This window comes from Vipera ursinii (genome assembly GCF_947247035.1).
Source record: "Vipera ursinii genome assembly, chromosome: 4".
In the NCBI taxonomy this organism is placed as follows: domain Eukaryota; kingdom Metazoa; phylum Chordata; class Lepidosauria; order Squamata; family Viperidae; genus Vipera; species Vipera ursinii.
This window is the reverse complement of record NC_139514.1, coordinates 9191821-9213124: the sequence shown is the minus strand read 5'-3', so window position 1 is coordinate 9213124 and position 21304 is coordinate 9191821. Positions and strand designations below refer to the sequence as shown.

Below are 21304 nucleotides of genomic sequence, written 5' to 3'. Positions count from 1 at the left end.
ACGGACGACGTTCTCCGAGCCCAGCCAAAATTCCTCTAGTGAAACTTTCCCTTATATCTCTCTCTTCAGCCTGAGGGGGAAACAGCGTGACTCAGTTTCCTGCCTGGCTAGAAGCAGAAGGAAAAATGAGGAAGGTGGGGGACAGGGGGAGGGCTGGATCAAACACTTCCTGTAGACCAGAAGAAGTGGAGTGTTACTGTTGGAGTCTCTGCCAAGACTTAAAACTAGCTAAATTGCAGTGAAATTGTTGACTGGCATGGAGAAATGAACTTTGCCAGCTGTTGCGTGGCAAGCAGTCAATGGAATTTCAGCTGCATCAGTGAAAGTCCACGAAAACGGGAGAAAGGCTGCAAAACAAGCAGGAGAAAGAGCAAAAAATGTTGAAGGCAAAATCTTTCGTGCACTTACACAGGCAGTTCTCAACTTACAACCATTTGTTTAGGGACTGCCTGAAGTTACACCACGCTGAAAAAAGTGACTGACAACCGGTCCTCACACTTAACGATCGTCGAGGCATCTCCCCCCAAATTCAAAATTTGGGTGGGTTGGCAACTGGCATGTATTTATGACAGTTGCAGCATCCCAGGGTCATGTGATCATCACGTGTGACAGTGGTGGGATTCAAATACCTGAATAACCAGTTCTCTGCGTGGATGCAGGCCTGGGCCTCCGAGGCCTAGAACGGATTTTTGGAAGTGGCATCCAGGCACTTCTGGTGGGCCGTTCTAGGCCTGGGAGGTCTCCTCCAGGTTCCTCAGGCCTAGAACGGACTTCTGGAAGTGGCATCCACGCACTTCTGGTGGACTGTTCTAGGCCTGGGAGGCCTCTTCCATGCCTCCGAGGTCTAGAACAGACTTCCAGAAGCAGCCTCCACACGTGCATTCAGCTGGTTCTCTGAACTTAACAAAATTTAGCTACCGGTTCTGAATCCCACCACTGATATGTGACCTTCGCCGCTGGTTTTCAACAAGTAAAGTCAATTCAGGAAGCCGGATTGGCTTAATGATAGAATGATTCACTTAACAGCTGCAGTGATTTGCTTAACAAACTGTGACACGAAAGGCCATAACATTGGGCATGAGTTAAGCACTGCCTTCTTAGCCGTGGGAATTCAGATCCCAATCGTGGTCATAAATGTGTGTGTGTGTGTGTGTGTGTGTGTGTGCTCATCTCTGAGTAAAAGCAAGGTGTCTGCTGATATTTATTGGATTAAAACAGTTATGCTTTTAAATTGAAGCAGAGCTCTGAAACATTGCAAAATCTATTAATAAGTAAGAAGACAAATCAATAAGAGCAAACCTTAAGGTAGGCTCAGGGTTAGTACTTCAATGGCTGGATTTGAATAGTAAGAACTTACAGCTAGTCCTTATGACTTATGACCACAGCATTTCTGTTGTTAAGTGAGACATTTAAGTGAGTTTTGCCCCATTTTATGACCTTTCTCGTTACAGCTGTTAAGTGAATCACTGTAGCTGATAAGTTAGTAACCCGGTTGTTAAGTGAATCTGGCTTCCCCCCATTGACTTTGTCAGAAGGTCGCAAACGGTGATCACATGACTTGCAACGGTCATAAACATGAACCGGTTGTCCAGCATCTGATGTTGACTCTATAAATGAGCATGGCTGCAGCCATTTTTCCTACTCTTTTTCAGTTGCCACATAGAATGGATGGAGGGCGGTTGGCAGGTGCTTCGCGAGTCTAAATAATCTTTTGTCCTGTGGGAACCAAGGTCATCGACTGTTCCCACGAAAGCAGCCTGGGCTTTGCATAAAAAGCCCACCAAGATGTATTGGGGAATGTAGTTGCTTGCATAGTTTTAGGGGTGCGATTTTTAACTTTGTATTGGGGGATTGTTATGTGTGTATCCAGACTTGGTTTCACTCTTGACCGTGCCGATACTTTGTACCTAATAAACATGTTCTTTGAGGAATTTGCAAGCCTCAGAGTTCTGCTTTATTTGTCTCTTGTCTGTCAGAACCTTGACATGTGAATTTTGATCATGTGACCATGGGGACATTGCAATGTTCTTAAGTATGAAAAATGGCCATAGGTTACTTTTTTTGGTGCCATTATCACTTTGAATGGTCACTGACCGAACTGTTGTACATACCTGTAGTATGCTAAGGTAAAACTGTACCAACACTGGCCCATAATTGGTCATAGCCTTACCAAAGATATAAGGAGATAAGGTGATAAGAGGAACAATTCTGTAAAACTGTGATGTCTTTAGTCTTGTGGTTTCAGATGAGTCAGCTTCATGTCTGGCCCTGATTAAATATCATTCTGGAGTGCAAGCTTGAACAAGTCCACCAAAAGTTGCTTCAGACCACCTGTTTGTTTTTTTCCAATTGCCCTGTGACTAGAACAAACCGATTCCTAGTAAGCATGTTTCTAGCAAGCATGTTTTTATCCCTTTATAATCAGTATCTTCCAAAAAGCAATGATTTCTGCAGAATTTCCCAGACTTGCCTTTCAAGGCAGGCAGAGAAACCACTAATAAAAATTGAGGGCCAGGGATCTTCAAAGAAAATGCAGTGTAGTGTACAACAGACTGCATTCTACAATGCAGTTTCTCCTGAAATTCTGAATGGTTGGACAAACTGCTGAAGTTCACTGAGAACGGAGTGGAGTGGAGTGGAGTGGAGTGGAGTGGAGTGGAGTGGAGTAGAGTAGAGTAGAGTAGAGTAGAGTAGAGTAGAGTAGAGTAGAGTAGAGTAGAGTAGAGTAGAGTAAAAGCTGGAAGGGACCTTGGAGGTCCAGCCCTCTGCTCAAGCAGGAGAACCTATACCATTTCAGACAAATGACTGTCCAGTCTCTTCTTAAAAACCTCCAGTGATGGAGCGCCCACAATTTCTGAAGGCAAGCTGTTCCACTGGTTAATTGTCCTCACTGTTAGGAAGTTTCTCCTCAGTTCCAGGTTGCTTCTCTCTTTGGTCAGTTTCCAACCATTCCAATAAATAAATAAGCAAACATATGGTTTGGGAGAGTATCAGGAAAACAGGCCATCAAAAGACACAATGGCTGGACACCATCAAAGCTGACACCAGCCAGAGCACAGAACAACTCAAAGAAGAAGTGTAATTTTGTAAGATGTGGAGCAGGGGGTCTTCAAACTTGGCAGCTTTAAGACCTGTGGACTTCAATTCCCAGAATTCCTCAGCCAGCAATGGCTGGCTGAGAAATTCTAGGAGTTGAAGTCCACAAGTCTTGAAGTCGCCAAGTTTGAAGACCCCTGATGTGGAGATACCTGGCCCATAGGATCACCAAGAGTCAGACAAGATTGAATGGATAACATCAACATCATCATCATCATGTTAATGTTGCCTCCTCCCATGTTTTATTGACTTCTTCAAAAACTGGACAGAAAATGGGACTTGAAAACTGCCTTAACAGGAATTGCTTTCCCCTTTCTAATCTCAGGGGTTCAACCGGAGTCCTTTTTAGATTCAAAGAAAGTGGAGGAAAAACACAACCCACCTAACTTTTAACATTTGCCCTTTGCTGCTGACTTTACAGAGGGGTGAACGCAATCCCCCTTGTCTTTGGTATATCAATATAAATATGTGGAGTTCCTTCACAGGTTCACGGCAAGGGGAAGGGTTTGTAGATGGAAAGAAAGGATCAGCAAAGTCATTGGGTTTCCTGCCTGCGCAGAGGGTTGGACTAGAAGACCTCCACGGTCCCTTCCAACTCTGTTATCCTGTCATTTCCTCACCACCAAAACTGTTTTCCAATGTAACCAGCAGAACAATCTTCTGGGCTATGTGACTTCCATAAGGAGTCCAACTAAACAGAGATTCCTTAAAAGAAGTCTCGCTTTATTAAATTAATTCAAGAGCAATCAGCAAATGCTTAAATAATCAGGAATGAGAGAACTGCAGGACTCGCTGTTTATTTCCAACTGTTCCAGTCAAAACAATAACTTCACTCCTCTTTTAAAAGTCCTTTTATGTTACACAAAAATCCATCATCGCTATGAAATTGATAGAAGTGCTTCCTGCACATACACACTACTTAAGGTTTTATGTGGGAAAAGTCCAAATGCCTGACATGTATGCTGCTAGCTCCTAACTCCTAAGTGTATTTATCTGGAAATTTAATGGTTGGAGTAAAGAGGGTGTCTTGTCTGTTTTTTTTTAAAGTGGAACTTCCTCTTTCCTCAGCTGATGGAGGAATTGTGCTCTCTCGTGAGGGAAATGAATACTTTTTATAAGAACTATCCCTTGCAGTCATATTTTACTTCCACACAAGAAGCTTAAATCGGCCTGTTAAAAAGCATATATAAATAAAAATAGTATTTTCAACTCCCACTCGGAAGTTTGCCACAATGTGCAAAGTTCAACTTTTTTTTTTAATCCAGTGTTTTCCTCAGAGTAAGGCAAACTTTTTCTCGTGAAAGAAACACACCCAGAGAGTCCTCTGTTCTTTTAGACACAGGCGCCTCCTTAACAGTCAGTTTTCACTTACACATAATCCGACACAGCTTTATGAAACATCTACTATAGTGGATATAATCAATGGGTTATAGAAATCAATCTTCTGCGAGTTGCAATTGCAGATATTAAATTTCTGAAGTGATTCTATTTCAAAAAAGCTGAACAACATCTGCTACTGGCAATTTGAGCCTACCTGAAAAAGACAGTAGTAAGCTTCATTATGAAGAAATGTAAAAAAAAATAAAAATAAAGATCTAGGCTCAATACAAAGATCTACCTTAAGCCAAAATGCAAAGAGACTATTAGTCCTTGCAAAGATTAAGTTCTTTATTTGCAACTCCCAAACTAATGTTTTCCAAATGAAGACAAATAGGAAATATATACTTCCACAGAACACCCGTGCATTATCATATTTGTCTTCCCTTCTGCCATGTGACCCAAAATGACTCTTTTGGCTTGGCATCTGGGCATCTGAGGGAACCACCCTCTCCAACTGGAATCGGCCCAACTGGCCAGATTATTTAGGGAGAAGCTCCTTGTTGGTCCTGAAACTGAAGCCAGTTTGGGCCAGCCCCTCCCTGAAGACTTTTAGAAAGATGTTTAAAAACCGAGGCAACTTTGGAGAGAGTTCCAGATGAGTTCACGACTTGCATCTTCTTTTATTCCTATTTTTATTCGTGGCCTTCATTATATTTTTGTGATTGTGGCCAAGAGGATCGTTATTGGTTTATGGCTTTATGATTTAAATTTTTAATGTTTAAAGTACCTTGGAGGTTTAAGTTGTTGTTGTTATTATTATTATTATTATTATTATTATTATTATTATTATTATTATTATTACTATTATTGCATCATGGACATTATGGAGAGCTTTGGGAGGGCAGCCTGATATAAATGTGGTATCTAAACAAATAAATCACACAACAACTATGAACGTTCAAAGAGCTTGGGGCTGTGGTACATCATAAACCTCTTCCTGCTCAGGTCCAGTCAACTGGAATTCTCTGCGCTTTGCCCCTTCCCCAAGTTCCCCATACAGGTAAGATCTCCCATGCTGTCCTGAGGTAAAAAAAATTAAAAAGAGTAAGAAGAAAGTGCTCAAACACTTGGACATCCTTCTGGCTCTTTCACTCCCAATGCTGACTGCAGATGTCTCCATCCCATTCCATCTCACTTCTCCTGGCCCTCAAGTTAATCTATGGATGCCATAGAAGTTTTTCCTTTCAGGAAATTAGGATATCCAGAGAAAAGAAATACTGATGTTTGGAGATAGGATTAAAAATAAATGCTGACCAGGCACTTGTTCTGTTTATTTACTCTTCTACCCAGCCCAACTGGCAGGCGTCGGACTAGAAGAGCTGCAAGGTCCCTCCTAACTCTTGTTATTCTATGTACTTTGTTCTTCCAGGCTTTAACAACTGCCCTACATTTTTATACCGTTTATATTTGGGGGTATTTGTATTGTACAGGTGTTGGGCTTCTTCAAACTATTTCAGCAGACTTCAAAGTCACGGGCAAACACATGAGATGGGAGCTGGATAGACCCCTGAGTTCTAAGCTTACTTTTGTGAAGTATTTGCTCTACTGCAGAGGTCCTCAACCTTTTGGGCACCAGGGACCGGTTCCGTGGAGAGGTGTTTCCGCAAACCGGAGGGGGCGTAGTTTTGTATGCCTGCCTGCATCCCACGGATGGGGCTATGCTTGTCTGTGCTGACCGGCTGCTGGCATGCCGCAGCCCGGTAGCGATCCACAGACCGGAGGTTGGGGACCCCTGCTCTATTGCCTTTCATAAGGAATATGAGGTTCACCATTCACCCCTACCTGGGACATTCAAACTTTCTGCTCATCTAGCAATTGACAATGCATCACTTCCACCACACAACTGGCAGTGACAAATTTTTAGGGCAGCCATCTGATTTAAACAACCTAAGATAACACTGAACAAGTATAATCAATAGTCTCTTAAAACAGCAGGCCCCAACCTTTTGGGCACCAGGGAACGGTTCCGTGGACGGAGGTTTTTCCGTGGGCTGGAGGGGGGGTGGTTTCGTGTGCTGCCTGCATCCCGCAGATGGGGCTTCCCTTGTTTGTGTACCCCAGTTTCTGATCCACAGACCAGGGGTTGGGGACCGCTTATCTTAAAAGATTGACATATGATTTCATTCCCCAACAAAGACAATAAACAGAGTGAGTCCTGTTAGTCCAAACAACAACTGGAACACAAGTGCAAACTTGGATTGAAATATTATCTCACACCAGAGAGAGATGCTCTACGGTATGATGTAATAGATTTTTTTTTCCCCATTCCACTTTCCTTCCATTTCCATTCGTTCAGTCTGGATGACAATTCTGACAGGTTCTTTAGGATCAAAATAAAAAAAAAATTATGCTCCTGTCCTGTGAATGCAGCATCATCGTTACAGAGAGTGAGATAAGAATACTAATTAATTTGTGTGCATGTTCAAATCATATAATAGATGGGGGGGGGGGAAATACGTTTTTACAGAAATTAAATCTAGTTCCAAGTAATCTCTCTCCTTCTGATACTTTTGATCACAGGATCTTTCAGCTTTTAAGAAATCATACAGATCTAAGGTGGGTTTTTTTTCTTTTTCTTTTAATCTCTCACATGCTTTGAAAGTCCTTCTCTGCGGTTCATGTGCAACTATACTATAAGGTGACTGATAAAAGCAGAAATCAGATAATCCATCGAGGGAAGCGACTTTGTGCAATGACCAACTTACATTGTCACAGGCTGGTCAGAAAAATCAGCTAACACAATCTGTAGATGTAGATATCAGCAACATTCTCAACATGTTCCCTTTATCCACTAAATGTAAGGTCTTGGATTCACTTTGAACGTTACTGGAAGCCAACATTAAAGTTTATAAAATCAAGACAGCTGTATGTTCAGATGTGGCATATTCACTTTTCTGAAGAATGTTGTTAGAACAGTGTCAATTTTTCCCCCCCCCCCTTCAATTTACCTGTGCAAAAAACTGAAAAATGCTACATTCCATCTGGCGCTGATGATTTTCTATTATTTTGCAAGACCTCTTAAAAAGTCCCAAGTGTCCAACTTTTCCCCCCTCTCTTACCTCTCCGTGTGCAACTGGGTTTGGAGAGCTGGTGCTCTCAGAAGGCAATAGTCAAAGCCAAAGTTGGATATAAACAGTGCAGTTGTATAAATAAAGTACCGATATTGCCAATTGTCAAGAGCCATAATAATCTTTTTTTTTCTAAAAAAAAAAATCTATCTAAAGAAAATCTTTTTCACTAGAATCTGACCTGCAAGTATAGCATACATATACATATATGTCTGACATATCTTTTACTTCTAAATGTAAAAATATCATATATTTTTTTTATAAAAGGCTACCTACTGGAATGAGACAAGAGTGAAACTGTGGATGGTATATCTTTTAAACCACATCTGGGCAATTTTTTTTTTTAAAAAAAATTCTTTTTTCATATATTAATCCATCAATATATAATGTCATTTTTTTAAAAAAAAATCTACCAGGTTGTGTCGACCAGCCACGGTGACCCAGAGCTTCTATCTAAGAAGGGAAGTGGAATTAAGCCACAACTTGCTAGGGTGTTTCAGTATTTTGATTCGTATAACATAACTCACTGAAACAATACTGATGTGGAACACAAGCACTCTTCCATCTATTTGACTGTTAACTTAATTAACTCTTTAGGACAGCCATTGGCCAGACATAATCACCAACGGATATCTCAGTTCCAAAATTTTTCGACGGGTCTCTCTGGTGGAAAAATTGTGTATCTTGGGTCGAGTTCTGGATAGAAATCCTTAAAATGCTTAGACGCTTCAGTACCAAACGCGTCTAATATTTTTCTGTTCATGACACCAAATCTAGAAAAGGAAAAATCCAAAATTAATTTAACTATATAAACTCAGGGAATAAAGCAACCTAAAACAGGATTATGATCTCCGAGGTAACGAATTTAACTTTTCTCCAGCAAAGTTTAGGGACTTAAAACTATGTTCATCCCACTAAAAAAAACAATCAGGAAATAATATATATTGCTCCAAAAAAAAAAAAAGGGAACAGAAAATAAGACATCCTACTATTAAATACAGTACATTGTGTTGTTTAAGTGTTCCCTTTAATTATTTTGAGCAGTGTATTTATTAAAAGAAGCATGCAGTGATCTATTAAGAGAAATATAATAAATATAATAAATGTACTACTGTGTTTATACACTACAGTGGTAAAATGATAAGAAATGGCAAAAATATTTTCAAATAAACCCGACTAAAATTGTGTAAATTGGCCATCTCATCATTTAACACAAAATGCCTTCAAAATTCCTTAAAAAAAAAAAAAAAAAAGCTGGTATCCACCATGTTTCTTACAGAAATGACCAATGGTAATCTGTGAGACCCAAAGGTGCGTTTTGTCAAAAAGCAAGTGGACTTTCTTCCTTCCTTTCCTCCCTCGCTCCTTCCTTTCCTCCCTCCTTCCCTCCTATTCGTCCTTCCTTCCTTTCCTCCCTCCCTCCTTCCTTTCATCCCTCCTTCCTTCCTTCCTTTCCTCCCTCCCTCCTTCCTTTCCTCCCTGCCTCCTTCTTTCCTTCCTTCCTTCCTTCTTCCTCCCTCCCTCCTTTTCTCCCTCCCTCCTTCCTTTCCTCCCTGCCTCCTTCTTTCCTTCCTTTCCTCCCTCCCTCCCTCTTCCTTTCCTCCCTCCCTCCCTCTTCCTTTCCTCCCTCCCTCCTTCCTTCCTTCCTTTCCTCCCTCCCTCCTTCCTTTCCTCCCTGCCTCCTTCCTTTCCTCCCTGCCTCCTTCTTTCCTTCCTTCCTTCTTCCTCCCTCCCTCCTTTCCTCCCTCCTTCTGTCCTTCCTTCCTTCCCTCCCTCCTATCCGTCCTTTCCTCCCTCCCTCCCTCCTTCCTTCCTTCCTTCCTTTCCTCCCTCCCTCCCTCCCTCCCCCTTCCTTCCTTCCCTCCCTCCCTCCCTCCCCCCTTCCTTCCTTCCTTCCTTTCCTTCCTTCCTTCCTTCCTTTCCTCCCTCCCTCTTCCTTCCTTCCTTCCTTCCTTCCTTCCTTCCTTCCTTCCTTCCTTCCTTCCTTCCTTCCTTCCTTCCTTCCTTCCTTATGAAAGCATTTCATTTCTCAAGCTTCCAAGAAAGTTCAGTTGCCTTTTGGAAAAAAGCACCTTGGGGACAACCATGACCTGGGTAATAGACCTGTAACCCCTGGGAGTTACTCACCTTCCTTTTGTTAATCGCAATAGGAATTTCCAGTATGAAGGTCTCAAGTTCTGGACTTCCATCACAGCCTAAAAACAAAAATTCTGGCTTTAACTTGGGAATTCAACTGAACGTTTTGCTATAGTGAAACCCCACTCCATCAGACGCTGGGCAGCTTACAAATCCCCCTTCCCCCCAGCCCCAGCCCCAGCCCCCCAGCCCCCAATCAAAGCAGCCGGGGCTAAAACAATCAGAACAGTAAACAGCACAAATATATGAACGTACGCATGAAACCCAGCTTGGGACCAGAGTCGGATCTGAAGGCTTCCTCGGAACCCAAGGAGAACGGGCACCATCCCTACCTCAGGGGAGGGACGTTCCAGAAGGCAGTAAAAGCATGTTAGCTCAGTCCCTCAAGATAGCGACGTTTAATTGAAGGGAACTGGACTGCATTCACTTGTCCAGGTGTATCAGGCAGGCAGAAACATCGGGAGAGAGAGGGATGCCCAAGAAGGTCCTGTGCCACGAAGGACTTTCTAGGTCCGTGGTGGCGAACCTATGGCACGCGTGGCCACAGGTGGCACCCAGAGCCCTCTCTGTGGGCACACGTGCCGTCGCCCCAGTCATAGGCCATCAGCTGGGTTTTACAGAACCTTTTCGCTTTAGGCCTCCGCCGCCGTGTGCAAAAAAAAAAAGGTTCAATCAATCAATCAATTTCAACTTCTCGCGGGGAAAAAAAAAAGATCTCGCAAAGTTGGAATTGATGGATTGAACTTGTTAGTCCCACCCAGTCTGCCGTTACCACCGCAGCCACACCTACCCAATGGGCCACGCCCACCCAATGGGCCACACCCACCCAATGGGCCACACCCACCCGGCACCCGATGATACATACATAAGTGGGTTTTGGGTTGCAGTTTGGGCACTCGGTCTCTAAAAGGTTTGCCATCTCTGTTCTAGGTGCATCTTGAACTGCACTCAAAAGCCTACTGGCAACCACTAAATTGTGCCAGTAGGCATAACGTGAAGAGAGTCTACGAAAATGCACCATGGCCAACTTGCCACAGCCATCTCGCCGCTGCCAATTTGTTGAGGTCAACTCAAAGTGGGGCAACTCACCATGGCCAACTTGCCGCAGGACATTATTTACACGACTATAGAAGAAATAGTCAAATGGAATCATTAAAGAAAGGGTTCCAAAGGAGGGCCGAAATAAAATGTGTCTATGGAGTTTCTCAGTCGTCCCGGTCAGGGGTCCCCAACCACCGGTCCGAGGACCGGTACCGAGCCACGGCATGCCAGCAACCGGTCTGCACAAACAAAGAAAGCCCTATCCGTGGGATGCAGGCAGCACACAAAACCACGCCCCCTCCAGTCTGCGGAAAAACCTCTCTCCACAGAACCAGTCCCTGGTGCCCAAAAGGTTGGGGACCTCTGCTCAAGGTCATGGTTATCCCAAAGATGCTTTTTCACGAGGCAACTGGACTTTCTTGATTTTCCTTTGAAGACATTTTGCTTCTCATCCACTGACACCAAACTGAGAGAGCAGCAAGTATCTCTCAATTCCATCCTGCACTACAAATATTTTCTTCTATCAATGCGGTTGTTTGGGCTGTTGGAACATGTCCCCAGCTAGGGCGGGTTTGATCATCTCTTCTTCTCTAGCAACATGTAAATACTAACAAATCTCTTAAGGTGCAATAGAGTCAAGCAGCTATTGCATGAATGAATGTCCGGGACAAACTGCCCTACATCCTTTTGCTTTACTTAATGAGCAACCTTAGACATAAACAAAAAGAGTTTGAACCTAAAAAACAGAAACTTACAGCTTGGAAGCAGATGGCTGTGGATACAGCATAGATTATACTGTCCGCATGAGGGAAATAAGGAACCTTTCCAGCTTCAATGCCTTTGAAATACATGGTCTATAAAATTAAAAAAAAAAAAAATCAAGCAAGCAAGTGAATGAGTTTCCAAAAAGACCAGTGATGTAAGGCTGGGCACAAGAAAAATGACCCATACAGGGACTCAACCCTACCAGGCGTTTTAAAAAGCAGCTGTGGAATCAACAGACTATATCCTCCAGTGCAGGGGTGTCAAACTCCCGGCCCATGGGCCGGACATGTCATCCGGAAGCCACGAATAGAATAGAATAGAATAGAATAGAATAGAGTAGAGTAGAGTAGAGTAGAGTAGAGTAGAGTAGAATAGAATAGAATAGAATAGAATAGAATAGAATAGAATAGAATAGAATAGAATAGAATAGAATAGAATAGAATAGAATAGAATAGAATAGAATAGAATAGAATAGAATAGAATAGAATAGAACAGAATAGAATAGAATACGGAATAAAAATAGAATAGAATAGAATAGAATAGAATAGAATAGAATAGAATAGAATAGAATAGAATAGAATAGAATAGAATAGAATAGAATAGAATAGAATAGAATAGAATAGAATAGAATAGAATAGAATAGAATAGAATAGAATTCTTTATTGGCCAACTGTAATTAGACACAAGGAATTTGTCCCTGGTACATAAAGTCTCAGTGTCCATGCAAAACAACAAAGTAATAATAATCGTAATAACAATAACAATGGACTTCAAACTCTCAAGAGTTCGTCAACAGCCTCTGTAAGAAGCAGGCCCGCCGACTAGCTAAGAAACGGGATCCTAATATTTCTGAAAGGTGCTTTCTACTCATCTAGAAAATCCATGGTTGGGGAGCTTGACTCGGAGAATCACGGGATGAAACCAATTCTGCCATTCCTGAGGAAAAGATATTCTGACAGGACAGAGAGGCTCACCTCTACCAGTTTGGAAGCCAGGTACATTGAAATAGATGTGCTTCTGTAAAACATCATTGACAATCCTGCTAGGGACCCTGTGTGGTTAAAGATATATATATATATAAAGTAAATTAGCCAAATTCTGAATACTGGACCACATGAAATTCTACTATAGCAATTCCCAAATACATGGAGAGAAAAGAGAGTCCAGCTGGATTGAATAAAAAAAGATTTATCTAGTTCAGCATCCTGTCTCACCCTTGTGGACAACCTGAGGCCACTGGGACATCTTTCCACCTTGAAGGTTTATAAAGAGCTCAGGTACTTGAGGTAAAACAGATCATCCTTCCCTTTCTGATTTGCTGCAGGGAATCATGTTGGAGAAGGCTAATACATCACTGTGATGGCCAGGAGTCACTTAAAACTTGATGCTCTATCTGTCTACTCCTGTTCTGAAGCCACTGCGAATTAGGTATATCACATCACTGGTAGAAAATGTTACACTTCCGCCAGGTGCTGCGTGAAGAAGTGATTCCTTTGGTTTGTCCTAAAATTTTCACCATTTAGCTTCATTGGATGAATGCTGATTTTTAACACCATGAGAAAAAAAGGGGGGAGGTATCACAATCATCAACATATCCCCCCCCCATCTGTTAACTCATATATATTCAAGACTTGCAAACCATTCTATCCTAGGCGCCTTTCTTTCTGTGTTTCTGACTATACTTCCTTTCTGTGCCTTTCCAAGTTCTGCTGGGGTTGCTTCTGTTCCTACAATCTGTTCTAACATTACTCTCATCCCGAAACACCCACCCACCCTCATGATTTTTTCAATACTGCAAACGTTCTGTTCCAGACATGGTCTCCACACCACCTTTGTGTAATTATAGTAACTAGCTTCGTAATTTATCAAGGCTTCCTTGCAATCATTTGTGGAGCTTCCACCCTATAAGATCATAATCGTAGTAGTAAAGTTGGAAGGGACCTTGGAGGTCATCTAGTCCAACCCCCTGCTTGGGCAGGAAACCCTATACCATTTCAGACAAACGGCTGTCAAGTCTCTTCTTAAAAACTTCCAGTGTTGGAGCATTCACAACTTCTGGAAGCAGGTTGTTGCACTGGTTAATCGTTCTAACTGTCAGGAAGTTTCTCCTTAGTTCTAGGTTGCTTCTCTCCTTGACTAGTTTCCATCCATTGCTTCTTGTCCTGCCTTCAGGTGCTTTGGAGAATACTTTGACTCCCTCCTCTTTGTGGCAGCCCCTGAGATATTAGAATACTGCTATCATGTCACCCTTTGTCCTTCTCTTCATTAAATTAGACATACCCAATTCCAGCAGCCGTTCCTTGTATGTTTTAGCCTCTAGACCTCTAATCATCTTTGTTGCTCTTCTCTGTACTCTTTCCAGAGTCTCAACATCCTTTTTACATCGTGGTGACATCATTACATCGTGATGCACAACATTATTCTCCAAAAAGCATCAGAAAGCTTTTCACTCTTAGGGAGATGCATGGAAACTACTAACTTTGGGAATCTGAGAGAGGAAATGTACATTTACCTGCAATAAGTGCGTGTACTTCATCGTCCAGGTTCCGTACCCATCGCAGGAAACAGCTTGTACCCTGCATTTTAAAGGTAATCATGGCAACATTTTCGTCACTGCAACACAATAGATTATTGTTCCCATAATAGATCCCAATAATAGCCTTAAAATTTAATCAGGCAAAAAACCCCTGCTGATTATGGCTTCAGCTTTGATCACTATTTTATAGCTACCCTGTGCTATGACATATAAAATAAAATAAACACTGTATTTGGGGATATATTAAAAGATTGTCCAACAGGACAAAGCTTCAGCCAAATCCAAAGGGGTAGTAAGAGTCTTTGCACGCATGCAAATGTATGTGTTCGTCCCTTCTTATACAAACATTATTCAGTCATTTAATAATTAGCAACCTGTTATCTTAAATATCCTCCTCACACAAAGAAGCCTGTATATTTCTTATCTACTTTAAACTTCTATTATGGAGAATTTGCTTCACCATTGTGTACATTTAGGTATTGCATATAAAAACTATACATAGTAACGCCTTACCTCTAAATTAGACTTTTAGTTTTAATCGTAATGTAACACGTGCGAGCAACCGTTTTAAACTTAGTGTAAACTGCTTTAAAATTGATGGTAAAAATTTTGATTTTTGTAACAGAGTTGTCAAAGTCTGGAATACGTTACCCGATTCAGTTCTCTCAGCTACTAACTTTCACGGTTTTAATTCTAACTTAACTTCTGTGGACCTCACCCCATATTTAAGAGGTTCCTAAGGGGACATGCGTAAGTGCACTAACATGCCTATCGCCCCCCCCCGTCACATGCTAATTGTTTTCATTTTGCTTGTTCGAATTTGTAATTTTTGTTTCACAAATTAATGTAAACAAATAGATAAATTTTAGCCAGGCAGCTAAGAAAGTTTGGTGCAGTGGTTAAAAGTGCTGGCCTAGAACAGGAGATGGTGACTTTTAGTCCCACATTAGGCATCAAAAAACCAGCTTTGGGCCAGTCGCTCTTTCTCAGCCCAACCCACCTCACAGGGTTGTTGTTGTGGGGGAAATAGGAGGAGGAAGGTGTGTTGGATATGTTTGATGCCTTGAGTTAATTATAAAAACAGCAAAGGTGGGATATAACCACATAAATTAATAATGAAAAGTGATAATCAAGCACAACAGAACGCAGGTGCCATTAGGCATTTTACATCGCGGGCGTCAAACTCGATCATGTCACGTGACGTATCGTGACGTTTTTTGCCTTTGCAGAGCCGGGATGGGCGTGGCCTGTACGTGACACATCCGGCCTGCGGGGTGCCAGTTGGACACCCCTGTTTTACATGAAGGCAGCATTGCAAAATCAGAAAGCGTTTCCTTCCGCTGATTTCTAGTCTGAAGTTCTACCGTTTCAGCCAATCCATTAGCTCAGTGGACAGTCTGCCTGTTTTGATTCCTATACAAGCTTGTAGAAAGAAATAACCTTCACAAAGCAACTCCTTCTCTGTGCTAGGGAAAAAAACAAAAACCCAGGCATGTAGAGAAAGTGGGACTTGCTTGCATAGTAAACCTATTTGTAGTTACGTGAGGAAAATAGGAGGAGGAAGGAACATTTTGTGTGTTCGCTTTATTTGTAAAAATAATGGCAGCGGGGAATGAATGAATGAATGAATGAATGAATGAATGAAATTGATTAAAAATTAATTTTAACCAAACTCATTAATAACATTCATTAAAATTCAAGCTAATTGAAAATATTAAGGGTGGTTTTATAACAACCACTTAGCTAAACTTCAATTTACTGAGCCATGACAATACCATTTTTTTTAAGCCTCACATTTTTGCGACTCGATTTAAGACTCACATTTTTGCGACTTGTTGTTCCCTCTGGGCTTACCGAGTAATGGAATGTTATAGGTCAGAGAAAGTGAAATCCTGTCAATTTCCACCTTGCCCCTAATTAAGGAGGTTATGCATTTCTGACTCAACCCACCAATTTCCCTCTAATGCTCACTAAAGCGCATGAAGTCTTTATCCACATTAGGTTAAAAATGAGGTTGGATAATGCCACCATATAAACATATATATATATTTTCTCTCCAAAACTGTTTGCAGATAACACGTTTCATTTCGCTTCAAGAGATACTCTGCTCCGGAACAATCAAGGTACTTAACTAAAAGGTTGCAACAGCAGCAGCTGCCAGATGAGGAGCTTAGCATAATTGCGTTCTAATTTTTTCACCACTTTTGAAACTTACTTTGTATATACTGACAAATGACCCCAGGAAAGCTCCAAGCTGGAAATTTTCTTTGTTGTAGAAAAGCGAGAGAAGCCGGGATGGTTTTGTAAACAGATGTCGGAACGTGGATGGGATGCGAAGGCAACACTGGATCAAGTATCCAACGCTAAACATCCTAATGAAGCCCTAGAAAAAATATTCAGAAGGTGCCACTGAGAGGAAAACAGTGTCAGGAATTCCACAAATGGGCTTCGCAAGGAACAATTGAAATGATTTCCGCTCTTTGCTAAATACCCTTCTGGTTCCGATTTGTTTTTATCTCAAAATGTTATTATTGGATCAATCTGATTTGTATTTCCCAGATAGTCTGCACAGTCTATTGTAGTAGTCCTCTACTTACAACCACAATTGGGCCCCAAATTTCTGTTGTTCAGTAAGACAGCTGTTAAGTGAATTTTGCCCCATTTTATGATCTTTCTGGCCTCCGTTGTTAAAGTGAATCACTGCAGTTGGTAAGTTAGTCGTCCGGCTGTTCAGTGAATGGGGCTTCCCCCCATTGACTTTGCTCATCAAAAGGTCGCAAAAGGGGATCACATGACCCCGGGACACAGCAGAGGATCTTAAATATGAACCAGTTTGCCAAACATCTGAATTTTGATCCCATGATCATGGGTAATGCTGGAAAGGTCGTAACTGTGGAAAATGTTCATAAGTCGCTTTTTTCAGTGCCGTTGTAACTTTGAGCGGTCGCTAAACAAATTGTTATAAGTTGAAGACTACCTGTACAGCTACACCTCAACTTACAACCATTCATTTAGTGACCGTTTGAAGTTACAATGGCACTGGGGGGAAAAGTGACTTATGGCCATTCTTCACAGTTACGACCACTGCAGCAACCCCATGGCCACGGGATTAAAATTTGGGAGTTTAGCAAATTTAAGTTTAGTTTATGACAGTTGCAGCATCCCGAAGTCATGTGATCATCATTGAAACCTTCCCAGCTGGCTTCCAACCAAAAAGTCATTGGGGGAAGCCAGATTCACTTAGTAACCACATGATTTACTTAACAACCACAATGAGTCACTTAACAAGAGGGCCAAAATAGATTGTAAAATGGGGTACAATTGGTTTAACAACTGCCTTGCTTAGCAATGGAAATTTTGGGCTTCATTGTGAGAACTATCTGTATGAACTCTAGCCCTTTTCAGATATTTTGAAATAACTATTGTTTTTTTCCTTTTATCTTATTGAAGGCTGACTTTTGTGTTTTATTTGTTGGTCTATGACCAAATAAAGATTTGGCTTGATTTCAGCTTCACTATAAAACGCGCTTTTAATGTCAAGACTTGAGATGGACAGATTTCATTTCTACCTGGAAGCCACAGACCTGAAACCATGTTGTATTTACAAAGTTTTCAATTTATGGGAAAGAATAATTACTGGCTGACATTACTTTTCCTCTAGAAACCTCCAAGTTGTTGTTGGCTCTTCTCTTTGGACACCTTTAGAAAAATCTTGGGAGGCCAATGAGGCTTGGAGAGCCTGATTGATTTGCCCAAAGAGAACTTTGAAACTGACATTGTTGGGACTGAGTAACAATCTGAACCTAGGTCAGCTTTGTCCCAGGGCTACACAGAGATCTCGAGGCTATCACTCTCCAAACATTCAATAACTCCTTGGGGAAGAATGAACTTCTTGATTCCCAGCTCAGCTATTTATTTTTAGTAGACCTTGAGCGTTTCCTTTTCTTGGGAATTTGGGCAGCTACTCATGGCCTACAACCACGTAGCTTTGCATGGATTCGCTGGTAGCACTACAGATAAAAATTAAAAACAAGCAGCTCGAGGAATATTTCATTAACTCGTCACACACCCTTCCCTGGCATCTTAAAAGCAGCGGGTTACATTTCCCCTCTCTCTCGTGAATCAATTTGTCCAAACAAATTAGCTCTATCAGTCAATTCATCTCTGCTTCGCTTTAGTGGCGCTGGGGCCTTTTAAGTTCAAGGCATTAGTTTCACTCAAAACAGAAAGTCAAATCTCTTGCTCCTTAGTACCGTTGCCCGTGGACCAAACCTCCGTACTGGGTTGTGAAACAGAAAGGGAAGCATTGCGGTGAGAAAGATCTTCTCACAAAGTTAATATTGGGTTGAGGGGGGGAAATGTGACCAGGGGATTTGGGCAGGCTGGTGCAATGTAGGCCATTGGAGGTGGGCTTCTCACCTTTCGCTTTGCTAGCGAATGTTCCAAAAAGGGTGGCGTCTGTGCGAGCACAAAGCCACGGGCGAGAATGTACCAGCACCACAATGTTTAAGGGGAAAAACTCAGAACACAAAAGATATTTATGAAAGCATAGGAACTAGAATTCATACTTGAGCACTTTCAACGCTTCAGTTCTTTCAGGAACTACTTTGCCAGGGATACCCCAGAGCGAAAGGAGATTTAGGTGTTTGTAAAGAGTTCCAATCAATGCTAATTAGCGGATTTAATGATTTGTTTCAATATCTTGGCCACTTTCAGGGCTCTGAATACGTGTGCAAGCTATTCTCTAGAAGAGGGCACGCTGGCCTAATGGTTAAGATGCTGGGCTTGTCAACCAGAAGCTTGGCAGTTCGAGATCCTAGAGCCACGTGATGGACGAGCTCCCGTTCATGCCTCAGCTCCTGTCAATCTAGCAGTTCAAAAGCATGCAAATGCAAGTAGATAAATAGGTACCACTTCGGTGGGAAGTTAAGAGCATTCCATGTGCCTCGGCATATAGTCATGTTGGCCACATGAGGATGGAAGTGTCTTCAGACAATGCTGGCTCCCTCAACTAAGAAATGGAGATGAACACACACACACACACACACACACACACACACACACACACCAGATTTGGACACGACTGGACAAGGGAAACCTCTATTTTTACTTTTGTTATTTAGACCTAGCACCTGCCTTTCAGATTTACAGCTGTCAGAATAAGTGACTATATCTTGTATAGTACTTCTTCACAGATTCACAGTACGACCTCAACTCATTGGGAATACTACCTTGGCAGCTAGTAAAGTTGTTTGAGAATGGGGAAGTCTGTCTAAACTTTCATATTTACTTGAAATTCGGTATTCTGCGAGCAAGGAAGAGAAAGACCTGTTTTAGCAGTGATGTCAGCAAGTAGCAAAAACAATAATGCCATAAATGGCTCCGGTGCTGAGAAGGGTAGGCAAGATCCTAGATGTCTACTCATCCATATGATGTCACTGCCTGTCTTACCTCTGTTTGTTCTACATATCTCCGTGTCATTCCCATACACCATAATGCTTTTTAAGGAATGTTCTTCCCACCTTCTACCTATGTGTTAAAGCAGCATTTTAAAAACGTGGCAACTTTAAGATGTGTGGACTTCAACTTCTTGCACTGCTGGCTGGAAGTCTAGAAAACTGAAATCCGCCTAGCTTAAAGTTGCCACGTTTGAAAAACATTGTAGATTTTTGCTTGTCCTCTTTCTAATGGCCTGCCATTCTGAACATTTTTCTTTTAGCTTTCAAGTAATGTGATTCTTGGGAATCTGTAGGAGTCCTTTGTAAGGCTGTCAAATCAGATTTCTAAACCCCTCTGTCTCACAAATAAACTAGTGTCAACATGGCTAAGTGAAAGAGCATAGTACAACTTATCGGAAAGCAAATAGCTCCAGATCTCAAGCTACTAAAGGGAGCCAAACCACACAAGTGAAGAAAAAGGCAAAACAATTTCAGAGTCATTAACCTCAAGGAAAATTCCTCTTGGACCCCAAATGCAGATAAAAGTTGCACATGTAAAAACAGTTTAAAGAAATAAATATTTTTTGCAGAGTTAACTTCCTTCCTATCTAAAAACAAAAAACAAAAACTGGATCCCTCAGCTAGGGAAGGAAGATAAGCAACACCCCTATAAATGGACACAACTGGACTTGTGCTTTTCTCTATCTAAATGTACTGGATGGCCACCAGTTCATTTAGAATACAGGTAGTCCTCGACTTATGACCACAATTCAGCCCACAATTTTCTGTTGCTAAGCAAATAAAAAGTTGAGTGAATTTTGCCCCCCCTCCCCCATTTTATGACTTTTCTGGCCACCGTTAAGTGAACTGCTGCAGTTGTTAAATTAGTAACACGGCTGTTAAGTGAATCTGACTTCCCCATTGACTTTGCTTGTTTAGAAGGTCACAAAAGGGAATCATGCGACCCTGGGACACTGCAGCCGTCATAAATATGAGCCAGTTGCCAAATGTTCAAATTTTGTTTACATGACCATGGGGATGCTGCAACGGTCATAAATGGTCATGTCACCTTTTTTCAGTGCTGTTGAAACTTCAAACAGTCACTGAACGAACTATTGTAAGTCAAGAATTAGTAAAGGTTAAAGGTTCCCCCGCACATGCGTGCCAGTCGTTTCCGACTCTAGGGGCCGGTGCTCATCTCCGTTTCAAAGCCGAAGAGCCAGCGCTTGTCCGAGGACGTCTCCGTGGTCATGTGGCCGGCATGACTAGATGCCAAAGGCGCACGGAACGCTGTTACCTTCCCACCGGAGTGGTCCCTATTTTTCTACTTGCATTTTTACGTGCTTTCGAACTGCTAGGTTGGCAGAAGCTGGGACGAGTAACAGGCGCTCACTCTGCTACGCGGCACTCGGGATTCGACCCGCCAAACTGCCGACCTTCTGATCGACAAGCTCAGCGTCCTAACCCACTGAGCCACCGCGTCCCTTCAAGTCAAGAATTACCTGTACATATATTGTGAGTTTCATTCAACTTAAACGCAACTAGCACGCAGTTAAAGGTGAAGAACCTGGGTATTCCGGAAGCCATCAGATCCCTCTAGCGATTGTGTGAAGCAAAATCTGATTTTATTTCTTTGGTCCTCTAGCCAAGATATTTTAAATGGCTGGCAAGAAGGAATTAGTTGTCTTGTGCAGTTCCACAACCGAGAGATTTAATGTACTTTTCTCTTCCAGCATTAGAAAAATGCAGCTGATTAGGCGCAGTTGCTAGAAGTAAACAAAATAACACAAACCCACACGTTTGTGTTTTTTTTCAATCGATCCGATCCAATGTCTCTAAAATAA

The 21304-nt window shown here is 41.9% G+C and overlaps 1 protein-coding gene across 1 annotated transcript in view; it reads right to left on the bottom strand.

Annotated features, from left to right (window-relative positions):
- Window positions 1–7409: 7409 nt before the first annotated feature.
- TMEM135 (transmembrane protein 135) overlaps window positions 7410–21304 on the bottom strand; it is a 167181-nt gene continuing 153286 nt past the window's right edge. The window contains exons 10-15 of the mRNA XM_083362146.1: window positions 16238–16405; window positions 13999–14062; window positions 12461–12537; window positions 11477–11575; window positions 9672–9739; window positions 7410–8317 (exon numbers count right to left, since the gene is read on the bottom strand). Coding sequence (XP_083218272.1) covers window positions 8179–8317; window positions 9672–9739; window positions 11477–11575; window positions 12461–12537; window positions 13999–14062; window positions 16238–16405 — 615 coding nt within the window. The 3' untranslated portion in view covers window positions 7410–8178. The remainder of the gene's footprint in view (window positions 8318–9671; window positions 9740–11476; window positions 11576–12460; window positions 12538–13998; window positions 14063–16237; window positions 16406–21304) is intronic.